Source organism: Chlorocebus sabaeus, chromosome 23 (genome assembly GCF_047675955.1).
Source record: "Chlorocebus sabaeus isolate Y175 chromosome 23, mChlSab1.0.hap1, whole genome shotgun sequence".
Taxonomy (NCBI): domain Eukaryota; kingdom Metazoa; phylum Chordata; class Mammalia; order Primates; family Cercopithecidae; genus Chlorocebus; species Chlorocebus sabaeus.
Genome location: NC_132926.1, coordinates 10,286,042 through 10,301,697, shown reverse-complemented (window position 1 = coordinate 10,301,697; position 15,656 = coordinate 10,286,042). Strand labels below are relative to the sequence as shown.

Here is a 15,656-nt window from a genome sequence, read left to right as displayed (position 1 = left end):
AAATGTCCCTTCCTCTGAAGCCTCCCTTAACCAGATGATGTTCCACATCACATCCTTGGGCTCCTGGTCTAGTCTATTCTTACCACTTCTCAAACTGCCTCATTTTTCTCTTGTCCTCTCAAACCTGACTTCTTTCTATAACACAGAATATGCCTCTCCCCTGCAGAAAAGTACCACTAGGTCTCCATTACCAAAGACAGTAATTGTCAAGCTTAAACGCGCATCAGAGTCACTTCGATTGCTGGGCCCTACCTTAAAACGCCAATTGCTGGGTCTCACCTCAAAGTTACTGACTCGATGGGCCTCAGGAGGGGTCTGATAACCTGCATGTCTAACAAAGTTCCAGCTGAGGCTGATGTGCTGATCCAAGGGTTGTACTTTGAGAACCACTGCAGTAAAAGATTGAGGGCAAAGTCTTCACCTTGGCATGCGGGGCCTTCTACAGCATGGCCCCCAATGACTTTACCACCCTCATCTTTCACCACCTGCTGCCCTGGCCCTAGACTAACCATCTCCCAAACGTGCTGAGCCTGTCATGCCTCCACACCGCTGCCCATGCTGCCTCTCCTGTCTGCCATCCTTCCCCCTCTTTATCTACCCAGCTCCAGGGCCACCTTCTTTGATCTCAGTGTCTAAACGGCAAATTGGAGGAGGTAGTGCTTTCTACAAAGTAACAAATGCAGGCTGTCAGGGCAGCTACAAAAGCATAAGAAATGGTCTTGGCCACAGCAGTGGGCCTGGAGGAGAAAGCACCAGCCTAAAGTGACAGCTTCGGGACAGAAAAGTCTAGTGTATTTATTTAAATAACAGCATGACAGTCACAATCTACTTACAAACTGTGTTTGGCTCTATCTGGTTTTCCAGCTCTGCCACTTGCTAGCTGTGTGGCCTGGGGAGCAGCTCACATAGCTTTTTTGTTTCTCATTTTCTCTTGTAAGATGGGATAAAAAGCAACAACCTCACAGAATGAAGATTATACCACATAATGCAAGTGAAACTCACAGCAAAAGGCCTAGCACACAGTAAACTCTCAATAAATGCTAGCTATTATGAGTAGTATCTTTAGACCTGGGAAAGTTATGAACCTGGTATCCAGCCACAATCAGTAACAGGAATAGCAACATAATAGATATTTTTCTTAATGGGTACAGAGTCAGCAGTCCAACAAACGCTGTATGCACAGAGAGGAAGATGAATGGACAGGAAAGTGGGTGGCTGGGTGGGTGGGTCAATGGGAGATCTCCTTTGGTTAATATCAAAAGTGGCTCTGTGAGGCCAGTTTGTCAATAGACACTTAAGAATCTTAAAAATTCTCGCTGGGCACAGTGCCTCATGCCTGTAATCCCAGCACTTTGGACAGCTGAGGCGGGTGAATCTCCTGAGGTCAGGAGTTCGAGAAGAGCCTGACCAAGATGGTGAAACCCCGTCTCTACTAAAAATGCAAAAATCAGCCGGGCATGGGGGTGGGTACCTGTAGTCCCAGCTGCTCAGGAGGCTGAGGCAGGAGAATTGCTTGAACCTGAGAGGTGGAGGTTGCAATCAGCTGAGATCACGCCACTGCACTCCAGCCTGGGCAACAGAGAGAGACTCCATCTCAAAAAAAAAAAAATTCTCATAAGAAAGCTCTCAGACAAGAACACAAAACAAATCCAAAGGTGTCCATCACAGAGTTGTGTATAACAGCAAAAAAAAAAAAAAAGAAAGAAAGAAAAGGAAACAGCCTAAATGCCCAACAATAGAGAAGGGCACAGTCAGAAGATAGATTTCTTTGGAAGAATTAAAAAAAATGAAGAGGGCTGGGCATGGTGGCTCACGCCTGCAATCCCAGCACTTTGGGAGGCTAAGGCTGGCAGATCACCTGAGGTCAGGAGTCCAAGACCAGCCTGGCCAACATGGCAAAACCCCGTCTCTACTAAAAATACAAAAATTAGCTGGGCGTGGTGGCGTATGCCTATAATCCCAGCTACTCAGGAAGCTGAGGCAGGAGACTCACTTGAACCCAGGAGGCGGAGCTTGCAGTGAGCCAAGATCACACCACTGCATTCCAGCCTGGGCAACAGAGCGAGACTCCGTCTCAAAAAAAAAAAGAAGTTGAGGTGTGTTGCTGAGTTTGGAAGACAGGGCTTGAAGCTGCATCCACACTGCTCATCAAAGGGTGAGGATGCTGATGGAGAATAGGGGACTGGTAAAGAGCCCCCGCCTTTTTATTTTCTTTTTTTTTTTTTTGAAACAGACTCTCGCTCTGTCACCCAGGCTAGAGTGCAGTGGTGCTATCTCAGCTCAATGCAACCTCCGCCTCTGGGGTTCAAGTGATCCTCCTGCCTCAGCTTCCCAAATAGCTGGGACACGTGCCACCACGCCCAGCTAATTTTTGTATTTTTAGTAGAGATGCGGTTTCACCATGTTGCCCAGGCTGGTCGAGCCCCCTTCTTTAGTACAGCCATCGAGAAGGATCTCCATGTAGCAGCTGTAGCAGTAGCAGAAGTGCCACTATGACAAATAATAAAACAGCCAACACTTACTGGGCTCTTACATGTGCCCAGCACTCTTCCAAGCACGTATCATAAATTAACTCACTTAATCGCAGTAATCGCTCTATGAGCTAGGTACTATTATTATCCCCACCTTACAGGTGGAGAAACTAAGGTATGGAGAGGTTAGGACCTTGGTTAGGATTATTGAGCTCGTAAACAGCAGGGCTGGGATTCGAGGCCAGGCAGTAGAGCTTTCTGCTCCAAATCACTGGTGCTCCTCCAAGGGGGAGGCACCACAGGAAGGGGAGAGCAGGTGGCCAGGAGCTCCCTACTTCACCATCTCCTTGCCCTAGCCCTCGCCCTCAAAGCAGATGCTGAGAAAGAACTGAAGAGTTCAGGACCAGGCTAGCTCCAGAGCACCAGGCCATGGGGGCTGAGCCGGGGCAGGTGGGGCGGCAGCCTCACCCACAGCTTCCCGTCGTGATAGTAGGCTCCCAGGAGCTTCACGATGTAGGGGTGGTCACAGGTGGCCAGGATCTCAATCTCCACGATGTAGTCCTCCAGCTCCTCCTCACTCTTGGTTTCAATGACTTTGGCCGCAGCCAAAGTACCCGTCTCCTTATTCTTGGCCTGCAAAGAGGCAATACAGGAGGTCAACAAGGCATGCTCAGCAGGAAACTGACCTCTGGACGTGAGCCCGGAGCCCTGCACGAGTGTGAAAACAGAGGCCGGATGTCCAGAGGCTGAATCGGGACGTACATTGTTCTTAACAATAGCCAGTGCCACACATCATTTCTGTACTTAATAATAAATACAATACACCCCACAACACTATGGAATGAACAAAAATACAAGAATGAGACAGTTCTACAAATACCAACATGGAAAGACTGTTGATTTGGTCAGTAAAAAACAACAACAAAAAAAACCCCAAGTCATTGAACAATAAAAATGGCACAATACTTTTGCATAAAAAATGCAAAACTACGCCTTCATACATGCTCACAAGCGTCTGTGAATGCATGGAAAACTCAGGAGAGATACTGCCTGACAGCAGGCTGGGGAGGGGCCAGAAATAGGGAGGCATTCAAAGGGTACTTTCACTCTGTTTCAAATTTAAAATCTAGGCCGGGCACGGTGGCTCACACTTATAATCCCAGCACTTTGGGAGGCCAAGGCAGGGAGATCACAAGGTCAAGAGTTCGAGACCAGCCTGGCCAACACAGTGAAACCCATCTCTACCAAAAATACAAAAATTAGCTGGGCATGGTGGCATGCGCCTGTAGTCCCAGCTACTGGGGACGCTGAGGCAGGAGAATCGCTTGAACCTGGGAGGCGGAGGTTGCAGTGAGCAGAGACCACGCCATTGCACCCCAGCCTGGATGACAGAGTGAGACTCCATCCCGAAAGAAAAAAAAAATTTAATCTGTTTTAAAATACGTTTTTTGTTGTTTTTTGAGATGGAGTCTCACTCTGTCGCCCAGGCTGAAGTGCCGTGGCACAATCACTGTTTACTGCAGCCTCCACCTTCCAGGTTCAAGCTAATTCTCCTGCCTTAGCCTCCTGAGAACTGGAACTACAGGTGTGTACCACCACACCTGGCTAAATTTTGTGTTTTTAGTAGAGACAGGGTTTTAGTATATTGGCTGGGCTGGTCTAGAACTCCTGGCCTCAAGTGATCTGCCCACCTCGGCCTCCCAAAGTGCTGGGATTACAGGTGTGCGCCACTGTGCCTGGCCTAAAATTTGTTTAAATTTTTATAGGAATGTTTGATGTGTTCATTTGCAACATTTCATATGTATTAACAGTAGAATGAAAAGGCAGTCTGAGGAAGTGCCCACCATTACAGTGGAACTGTTGCATAGATGCACGTCACCTAGACAAAACAAGTCTCCCTTATCTGAGGAATAAGAGGGTAAGAAAACTCCACACACACTAAGATGGCTATAATTTTAAAACATGGAAAATAACAAGTGCTGGTGAGGACTGGAGAAGTTAGAAGCCTTGTGCATTGTTGGTGGGAATGTAAAATGGTGCAGCCAGCGTGGAAAACAGTTTGCCAGTTTCTCAAAAAGTTAAACATAGACATACCCTAGGACCTAGCAATTCTGCTCACAGGTATACACCCCGAAAAAGCTCAAAGCAGGGACTCAGGGAGATATTTATATACTCATAGTAGCCAAAGTGTGGAAACAACCCAAGTGTTCATCAATAGATGAAAGAATATTTGGGAGGCCGAGGCAGGCAGATCACTTGAGGTCAGTCAGGAGTTCAAGACCAGCCTGGCCAACATGGTGAAACCTCATCTCACTAAAAACACAAAAATTGGCCGGGCGCGGTGGCTCAAGCCTGTAATCCTAGCACTTTGGGAGGCCGAGACGGGCGGATCACGAGGTCAGGAGATCGAGACCATCCTGGCTAACATGGTGAAACCCCGTCTCTACTAAAAAATACAAAAAACTAGCCGGGTGCGGTGGCGGGCGCCTGTAGTCCCAGCTACTCGGGAGGCTGAGGCAGGAGAATGGCGTGAACCCGGGAGGCGGAGCTTGCAGTGAGCTGAGATCGGGCCACTGCACTCCAGCCTGGGCGACAGAGCGAGACTCCGTCTCAAAATAAATAAATAAATAAATAAATAAATAAATAAATAAATAAAAAATAAAAACACAAAAATTAGCTGGGTTTGGTGGTGTGCACCTGTAATGCCAGCTACTCAGGAGGCTGAGGCAGGAGAATCACTTGAACCCAGGAGGCAGGGGATATAGTGAGCCGGTATCACATCACTGCACTCCAGCCTGGATGACAGAGTGAGACTCCACCTCAAAAAAAAAAAAAAAAAAGAGATGAATGCATAAACAAAATGTGGTATATCCACACACTAAAACAGTCCACCAGAAAAAGGAATCAAAAGAAAGGCAATTCTGACACAAGCTACACGGATGAATCCTGAAAACATTATGTAAAGTGAAATAAGCCAGACACAAAAGAATGCATATTGTATAATTCCACTCACCTGAAGTAGCCAGAGTAGCTGAAATCATAGAAGTGCAAAGTAGAATAGAGGTTTCCAGGGGTCAGAAAGGGGAAACGGGGAGTTATTGTTTAGTGGGTACAGAGTTTTTGTAGAGGATGAAAACTCTGAGGTGTAGACAGTGTGATGGCTACACACTTGTGAATGATTTAATGCCATTAAATTTACACTTACAATTGGCCAAAATGATAAATATGATGTTCTGTATATTTTACCACAATTCAAAAGAGAGAGAAATAACCATGTAAATGGAGCAAGCAATCCCACCCCATTGCACACAGGAGCTGGTGTCTGGGAAATGGGAAGTGAGGACCCACAGCTCCCCACGGGTCGTGCGAGGGCGTCCGTGGGGAAAGCTGCAGCAAGCGTCTCACCGGTGCACTGTGCCGCGTGGGGTTCTGGTGTTGAACAAGTACATGCGGCCGGGCGCAGTGGCTCAGGCCTATAATCCCAGCATTTGGGAAGCCGAGGTGGGTGGCTTGCTTGAGTCCGTGAGTTTAAGAATAGCCCAGGCAACAGAGCGAAATCCCGCCTCTACAAAAAAAAAAAATGCAAAAACTAGCCGGGCGTGATGGCATGAACCTGTAGTCCCAGCTGCTTGAGAGGCTGAGGTGGGAGAATCACTTGAGCCCAGGAGATGGAGGCTGCAGTGAGCTGAGATTTTGCCACTGCACTCCAGCCTGGGTGACAGAAAAAAAAAAAAAAAAAAAAAAAAAAAACCGCCGGACACAGTGGCTCATGCCTATAATCCTAGCACTTTGGGAGGCCAAGACACGCGGGTTGCCTGAGCTCAGGAGTTTGAGACCAGCCTAGGCAAGATAGTGAAACCTCGTTTCTACTAAAATACAAAAAATCAGCTGAGCATGGTAGCAGGCGCCTTTAATCACAGCTACTCAGGAGGCTTGAACCCGGGAAGCAGAGGTTGCAGTGAGCCAAGATGGCACTACTGAACCCCAGACTGGACAACGAAGCAAAACTCTGTCTCAAAATAAATAAATAAATAAATAAAAAAGAAAGAAAAAAATCACACACACACACAAACACATTTCCCTACAAAATGGCCCCTAGCCACGTGCAGTGGCTCATGCCTGTAATCCCAGCACTTTGGGAGGCCAAGGTAGGCGGATCAGCTGAGGTCAGGAATTCGAGACCAGCCTGGCCAACAAGACGAAACCCCGTCTCTACTAAAAAGTACAAAAATTAGCCAAGCATGGTGGCACATGCCTGTAATCTCAGCTACTCAGGAGGCTGAGGCAGGAGAACTGCTTGAACCTAGGAGGTGGAGGCTGCAGTGAGCCGAGATCGCAGCACTGCACTCCAGCCTAGGTGACAGAGTGACACGCCATCTCAAAAAAAAAAAAAAAAGGCCCCTAAAAGCCCACTGCTCATCTGGAGACCTTAAATAGCAATCTATTGCAAAGCACAGGGAAAACGAGCTCCTCTGGACTGAATGAACACATCAGAGTTTAGTCCCCACCACGGCGCCTTCCTAAGGATAATATTGATCATGCTCCACCCTTGCCTTCCATAACAACTCCGGAACCTGACCCCACCGGGAATTCCGGCTGGCCAAGTTATTCCTGCATATCTAGCGCCCACGGACGACAATGTGCATTCATTCCTGTCATCACAGGGACCTGAGGCTTGAGGTTTCCCCCATTCCACAGATGGACATGCAGGTCCAGGTTTAGAGGGGAAATGTGATTGGAACTAGGGGAGTGGCACCAGAATTTGCATCTGGATCCTCTAACGTCAAAATTCTCTAAACTTTGAGCCACCATACAAGGTCTCCCTATAATCTCCACCACTTAGAAGCCTCTAAGACCAGATGCCAACAGACACTTAACAGAGCACTACTGGGCCAGCCCTGCACAGGGCGCCCACAATACAGACACAGAGCGACCCTCTCACAGCCCTCTACTGAGAGTGATGCGACAGCATGCTTACGATGGGGTGAGGGAGAGGGCACCTAACCCCACCAAGGAGCCTTCTGGAAGGATGCAACAGGGATGGTGGCTCACGCCTGTTATCCCAGCACTTTGGGAGGCCGAGGTGGGTGGACTGCTTGAGGTCAGGAGTTTGAGACCAGCCTGGCCAACATGGTGAAACTTCGTCTCTACTAAAAATACAAAAAATTAGCCGGGCATGGTGGTGCACGTCTGTAGTCCTAACTACTCGGGAGGCTGAGGTAGGAGAATCACTTGAACCCAGGAGGTGGAGACTGCAGTGAGCCAAGATCACGCCACTGCACTCCAGCCTGGGTGACACAGTGAGACTCCGTCTCAAAAAAATAATTAAAAAAATACTGAGGAGTGGAGCAAGCAGGCAAATTCTCTGCACATTTGCTTTCTGTACACTCCTTCTCAGTTTAGATCAGTATTTCTTTCATCAACTGAGCTGCAAAGTCCCCAGGATCCCATGTAGTGATAATAATATGTCATTTGTTATGCAGTACTAGTCTGTGCTGCTTATATGTGTTAGTGCATTTATCTCCTGGACCACCCTACAATGTGGTGCTATCAGTATCTCACAGACAGATGAGGAGACCCGCCCGAGGCAGAGTACCCGAGGAATGAGGCGGCAGGGTGGGCTTGGAACTAAGGCAGTCCTATGCCCAGGTGTGCATACTCTTGGTGGCCACATTCTTCCTCCATCCACGTTCCTTGCATGCCAGAGTCTGGGATGCCTCCCGGTATCGGGCCCAGGAGCCCAGTTCAGGGAAGGAAATTTCATGATGGGCCATTTTCCAGAGCCAGTCCTTGTCCTAGGATTTACCAGCTCACGTGGCTCTAACTCTGTGGGGTCTTCTCCCCTAAACTCAATTTTGAAAGTTTGTTTAGGCCAGCTACAGTGGCTCACGATTGTAATCCCAGCACTTTGGGAAGTCAGGGAGGGGGGATCACCTGAAGTTAGGAGTTGGGAGCCCGCCTGACCCACACGGTAAAACCCCATCTCTACTAAAAATACAAAAACTAGCTAGGCAGGGTGGTGGGTGCCTGTAATCCCAGCTACTAGGGAGGCTGGGGCAGGAGAATTGCTTGAATCCGGAAGGTGGAGTTGCAGTGAGCTGACTGCGCCACTGCACTCCAGCCTGGACAACAGAGCAAGACCCTGTCTCAAAAAAAAAAAAAAAAAGGCTTGTTTAGAATGCTTTAGCAACCCATCAATTAAGTTACTGAGTGCGCTCACTCGCTCTCTCGCTCTCTCTCTCTCTCTCTCTCTCACACACACACACACACACACACACACACAGTCTTAACTGATTGTGTCCCTGCCTTTTCATTCCTTGTAAAGCTGATTTTTGTACATCCCGACCAGAGGTCTGGCAAAGAATCCTTTCCTTCTGCACACATTCCTCTTTCTCTTCCTACTCCTCCTCTCCCTCCTCTCCAAACCCAGAAGAGAGGTTAGGCCAGCTCTGCTCCTTTCCTGAGAGGAAGGTTGAGGGCTTAGTGGAGTGGCTAGAGCCAGGAAGTGACCAAGGCAACTACCTTGACCATGCTGAGCTGGCCAACGGCCCCCCCTTCAATCATTCATCTTTCAGTCCTGAGAGCTGGAAACAAGGCCACATGTCACCTTTACCTGGGTTTCCTGAAAAGGGATGTTTTCTCCTGAGGGTGGAGGAGGCCCAGGTGGGGACCACTTTCCAGAAGTGCACAAACCTTGCCTTGCCCACCATCCTGAAAGGCAGCATTGACCAGACAGCCAGGCCCCAGCCAGTGCCAGTGTCAACACAAGGCACACCCGCTACCCAGCACCTCACTCAGATTCCACGGAGACCAGAACCTGCCAGACAGAGGTTAGTAGGAACCATGGACCAAAAAGTGACTTGGCCAAAATTAAATTCTTTCAAAGCCTCGTTGAGGCAGCAATCCATCACCTTGAGGCCACAGGGGATGTAATACTGCTGATGATAAAAACAGCTAACACTGAGTGCTCTCTGTGTTCCAGGACGGGACTGAAACGGAATTTCTCACTTCATCCTCCATCTAGCCCTTAAAGGCAAATATGATTGCCAGTTTACAGATGAGGAAAAAGATTCAGAGAGGTGGGGTGATGTGCCTCAGGTCACACAGCGAGTAGGGGTGGAGGGTGAAGGCTGGATCCAAATTCAAGCCTTCCTTAGTTCTAAAACATTTCTCCCAAAGACCTTTCCTGATGACTATCCAGTACTCCCCGTTCTATCTGCCTTTGTTAAAGATGAATGACAATCACAGTCAATAGCAACCACTCACAGCAAGGGAGTGCCTGCAGCTCAGGAGTGCTCAGGCAGCCAGAATGTCATCCGCCAACACACCTTGAAGGCTGGCGTTAGCCTTGCTGCCCATTTCCCAAGCGAGCAGACTGAGGCCTGGGAATCCAGCAGGACTGTGAGCTGTCACAGTGGCCTCCTGACTCCCGTCCTAGTGTTCACTACCCCACGCTGCCAGGAAGCAGCTTATTCCCTATTCATTCATTCAACCATTATTTATTTGGCTAAATTCTAGTGAACAAGACAAGCAGTTTCTGCCTAGGAAAATTTGCATGAGGGAATCACTGCCCTCCCATATCATAATTCACCCTTCCCTGATTTTTCTTCAGCAGGGGCCAACCTGCCCTCATTTCCAGTCCCTAAACAACAATATCTAGAAGTGGGTAGGGACTCATCTTGGCCAATCAGAATACTGTACTCCCTCTGGTCACAGTGATTGGCTCAAGAATAGGCACGTGACCAGGTGCGGTGGCTCATACCTGTGATCCCAGCACTTTGGGAAGCTGAGGCAGGTGGATCACCTGAGGTCAGGAGTTTGAGACCAGCCTGGCCAACATGGTGAAATCCCATCTCTACTAAAAATACAACAATTAGCTGGGCGTGATGGCACACGCCTGTAATCCCAGCTACTCAGGAGGCTGAAGCAGGAGAATCACTTGAACCCAGGAGGCAGAGGTTACAGTAAGCCAAGATCACGCCATTGCACTCTAGCCTGGGCAACAAGAGCAAAACTCTGTCTGAAAAAAAAAAAAATTGGCATGTGATCAAGTCAGCCAATGAAATGCATTATCAGAACAACTGCTGAGACAGCCGACATTGCTGCAAGCCCTCCTTGACTTCTAGCCTCCAGCCTAAAGCCATCCTGCCCCTAAGGAGGCCTGAAAATCAAACTAGGTCTGAGGTGCTAAAGCTGAGAGAGGACATGAGAAGACAGTCTGATCCCTTCAATTAACTTTTACAACTGTCTATTAAGGGCTTGATTTTATATGTAAGAAAACCGATGCTTAGAGAGATGAAGTCACCTGCCCAAGGTCACATAGCAGGTTCAAAAGATTAGGAAGTGAATTCCGGCCAATGTGGGTTCAAATTCCATGTATCTGACAGTTTTGCCAGAGATGCCTGCACATTCTGCAAAAGTCCCGTCTGGGCCTCAGTCTCCCCCCTATATGGGGGAGGATGGATGGTGAAATGATGTCCAGCTCTCTTCATGCTCTGATGAGGGCCGTCTTAGGGAGTGGGTGAGTCTTGGAAAGCTAAGGGTGGTCCAAGTAGATGAGGCCCACGTGGGAGTTGGCAGGCAAGGAACAGCATAAAGAACAAGTGGCTGTCTACGACCTCCGTCTCTCCCACCGGCTGAGGCAAGGCCGGGTTCCAGCACACGATGAGGGGAGCCTCGGCCCAGCCTTCCACTGCTGGCCGGCAGTGACTAACGCCTCAGCCCACACCCTTGTGAGCAGATACACAGTGGCCACTTGTGTTTTCTGGCCCAAGCACCTCTGTGGGAACAATCCTCCCTCTTGTGCCCGCAAGGGGCCCAGCCCGGAGGAGGTGGGGACAACCCTCCCAGCCGGGGGCACTGCTTCATCCAAGGGGCCCAGTCAGCCCAGTCAGCCCAGTCAGGGGCTGGGGGCTTCCTGAGAGTCAGCCACACAGAGGCCAGCAGGGGACCTACCCCCAGGCCCTCCCCTTCCCTCCTGACTGCCCACGGATCAGTGTGTTGCTCCCACCTCCTCCCGGGAAATAACGGATATCACAGACCTCAGGAAAATGAGAAAACTTTAGCCACCCCTCCTTAACCCAGCTCCCCAACCCTACTCTGCAGATGAGGAAACTGAGTCCACCAAGGCGAATGCAGAGACCAGGGTCCAATCTGTGACACTTGTCTCATCTGTGACACAGGTATGTCTCAAGAAGAGTAAATGAGAACACAAGAGCAAAGAGCCTAGAGGGGCCTGTTCCTGGGGGCACCCCTAACCTCAGGCCTGGGAGCCACTGGAGCTGCTGGGAAATTGACCCTGGGGCTGGGGAGCAGTAGGGGACTTGGCCAGCATCCATTCCCCCTTGTGGATTCAAAACTCTAGTTGCCGGTCGGGCGCGGTGGCTCACACCTATAATCTCAGCACTTTGGGAGGCTGCGGTGGGCAGATCATCTGAGGTCAGGAGTTCAAGACCAGCCTCAACATGGAGAAACCCCGTCTCTACTAAAAAAAAAATACAAAATTAGCCAGGCGTGGTGGTGCATGCCTGTAATCCCAGCTACTCAGGAGGCTGAGGCAGGAGAATTGCTTGAACCTGGGAGGCGCAGGTTGCAGTGAGCCGAGATTGCACCATTGCACTCCAGCCTGGGCAACAAGAGCAAAACTCCATCTCAAAAAAAAAAAAAAAAACTCTAGTTGCCTTTGGACACTGCCTCTCCCTCGCTCTGAGTGCAAGGGATTCATAGCGGGCTGACCTCTCCCTGGGCCAGGGGCATACCCCAGGCCCAGCCAATCAGAGGACTGAACCAAGGGTGCCTGAAAATGAAACTTGCCACAGTCATTGGTTCAGAGATGCCTGGGCATGGTCCCAAGGCAGGCCAACAGGGTCGTGCCTGGGCAGCTCTTTAAATTTGTTTTTGGTTGTTTGCTTTTTTCTCTTTCCTGAGCTGGAGTTTCGCTCTTTGTTGCCCAGGCTGGAGTGCAATGGCACGATCTCGGCTCACCACAACCTTCGCCTCCCGGATTCCAGTGATTCTACTGCCTCAGCCTCGCCAGTAGCTGGGATTAAAGGCAGGCACCACCAAGCCAGGCTATTTTTGTATTTTTAGTGGTGACGGGGTTTCTCCCTGTTGGTCAGGCTGGTCTCGAACTTCTGACCTCAGATGATCCACCCGCCTCGGCCTCCCAAAGCGCTAGGATTACAGGCATGAGCCATGGCGCCCAGTCAGTTGTTTGCATTTTTGCTGAAGTTATCAGGAAAGCAGCTTTTTCTTTCTCTGGCACTGCTAAATCGGTAGAATGAAAGGCTGGAGGGTCTTGCAGCCCATCTTTTCACTCCTTCAGAGTGGCTGCCGGAGGGTAAGGCCAAGATGGCAGAAGCAGGGCTCACAAATGGAGTGCTACTGGCTCTGAGGAACACCTGGAGACGGCTGTACCTGAAGCAGACTCTACCACAGACTTCTCAGTTGCATGAGCCAATAAACTCCCTTTTGGATTCCTGCCATTTGCCACCAAGAAGGAGATGAGTTCCCTCTCTCTGGGGGTGTTCCAGCAAGGAACAGATATCCAGAGGAGTGCCTCCCCACACAACACATGTGTATCAAGGGCCACCTTCATTCCCAAGCCCACCATAATCTATAAGATGACATTCACTGAGACCTCACCAAAGAGCTGACTGATAATTTAGGATTTGGAGACCTACATGGAAAACGTGTAGGACACAGGCCAACAGAAACTATGGAATTCTTCTGCCAAAAGAATCTTCCTCCAAAAAAGTGGAAAGGATCATTTTATACTTAATAAATTAGCAAAAGCATGCAGTTGTGACAACCCCCCGCCGCCCCCGCGCTGGAGACAACGTAGTAAAATGGGTGAACTCATTACTGACAAGAATAGAAACTGCTTCAATCTTTCAAAGACAACACTTGGCAATAGGTTTTAAAAGTCATGAAAATACTTTTTCAGCCTATTGTCCCTCATTCCTGAGAATTTAAGGCCAGGAAATACTTTTAAAAAGACAATCAGCTGGGCATGGTGGCTCATGCCTGTAATCCCAGCACTTTGGGAGGCCGAGGCGGGCAGATCACAAGGTCAGAAGTTCGAGGCCAACCTGACCAACCTAGTGAAATCCTGTCTATATTAAAAATACAAAAATTAGCTGAGCATGATGGCACGCACCTGTAGTGCCAGCTACTCGGGAGGCTGGGGCAGAAGAATCGCTTGGACCTGGGAAGCAGAGGTTGTGGTGAGCCGAGATCGTGCCACTGCACTCCAGCCTGGGCACAGAGCGAGACTGTGTCTCAAAAAAAAAAAAAAAAAAAAAAGACAAAAGAAATGTACTAGGATCATGTTCAGTTTATATTAGTCCATAATAATGGAAAAAAGGTGAAATCACCTAAACACAAGGCTTCAATTAACTTAATGGGATATTAAGTAACCCTTAAATGATAAACAAGAAGATAATACAGTAATGAGAAAAATTCCTTAAGCCATAATGGTAAATAGCAAAACAGGATAATGAAATGGTAACGAGGCTACAATTTTCCTTGGGGAAAACTGCATGTGCCTATGGACAGGGACGAGCTAAAACACAGCATAATGGAGTCAAGCAGTTTATAGAGAGAATTTTTACCCAGTGACATCTGGCAATTATCCACAGGGGTCCCAGTGAGGGCAGACTGGGGCAGGTGCAAAGAAGCCTCCCACATAGAAAGAGACCACTTCATCCGACCTTGCCTTAAACGTTCCAGAGACAGACACCCTCGTTCTTCCGGAACTCACATGAGCTGCACTGTCTGATACAGCAGCGACTAGCCACACTTGGCTATTTAAATTAATAGATAAGAAACAAAAATGTAGTTCCTCAGTTGCATTAGCCACATTTCACGCACTCCCACGCTGTGGCTACCGTATTGAACAGAGCAGGTACATACCAACACTTCCATCACTGTAGAAAGTTCGGCCCCAGCCCTCTGGCAGAAAATGCCTCTTCAGAGGTAAGGGGGTATCTACAACTCACTCCACTGTCCCAGACCCAGCCTCGGAAACATGGGTTTCTTTTTCTAGGAAGCAAAAGGGGACATGCGCAAGGAATCAGCAGAGGAACCCCACCCAATGATCATTTGCTAGGGAAGTCTCCTAGCAACCTGGCTGGGTGGCAGGCGTGAGCGAAGGCTCCCAGCTGACCTGTCAGATGAAAAGCCTGGGTGTGGGTCAGAGCCAAAGAACGGGGCAGTCAGGGCTCAAGGTTCCTATTTCCCGGACTTTATTCTGGACGGCTGTGCCAGGCATGTATCAAATATGGTTCAGGCCACTGGAACCAAAGCAGGGCTTGGTCTGGGTGTCACACAGTGTACAGCTGTTCTGTCCCTGTCTGAACATAGTTAATCTTTGCACGGTGATGAATGCTGTCAATCGCAGGAAGGGCTGTGACTCTATTTAGGAGAGAGAAAATCTGGCCCCAGAGAAAACCAGCGTCACAGCAGAACTGACTATGTGCAGGAAAAGGGCCCAACATAAAGCCAAAGGGGGTGATCTGAGGACAGCAGACACAGAGCCCGGGTGGCCAGCTGACATGGGCTTGAGTTTAGAGCCCACTAAGGCCCCTGGCTGGCAGGCATCAGTCAGCAGAGGATGGAAGCTTTATGCACCATGGGCCTGGGCCTTGGGAGGCCCAGGTCCTTGCAGGCTCAGGATGAAAAAGGCCTGCCAAAGCCTCTTATGGTCTCTTGCTGCAGGGCAATGAGCAGTCCGCCTTTCTCCAGTATAGGCACACGAAGTACACAGAGGTACCATCATCTCCTTTTATTGAAGAGAAAACGGAGGCCCAGGCAGAGAAACTGACTTGTCCCAGGTCACACAGCGAGGAGGCAGTGGCAGGCCTGGAGCTCAGCTCTGGCTCTCTGCCCAGTGCTCTCTGCCCTTAGCAGCCCACCAAAGTTGTCATGCCAGGGGTCCCCCGCCCAGCTGCTCAGTGTGACAGCCCTCCTTCCCATCTTTCCCTCCGTGGCCTTTAACCAGACACACCCAGGGTGAACCCTCAAGGGCTCCTTGCTGCTGACAAGCTAATGCCCAAGCTCCCTGGCTCAGCACTCACAGCCCTCATGACCTGCCCCTGCCCACTTCCCCAGGGTCCCGCCACTCCCTCTCACTCAGCCCTATGCCTGCTCCCTACCTCCCCGCCCTCTTCATGCTCCCTCCTCCAC

General features: G+C 49.5%; 1 protein-coding gene across 1 annotated transcript in view; it reads right to left on the bottom strand.

Annotated features, from left to right (window-relative positions):
* Nucleotides 1–15,656, bottom strand: part of STK10 (serine/threonine kinase 10) — a 151,164-nt gene that overhangs the window by 116,393 nt on the left and 19,115 nt on the right. The window contains exon 2 of the mRNA XM_038010405.2: nt 2,940–3,104. Coding sequence (XP_037866333.2) covers nt 2,940–3,104 — 165 coding nt within the window. The remainder of the gene's footprint in view (nt 1–2,939; nt 3,105–15,656) is intronic.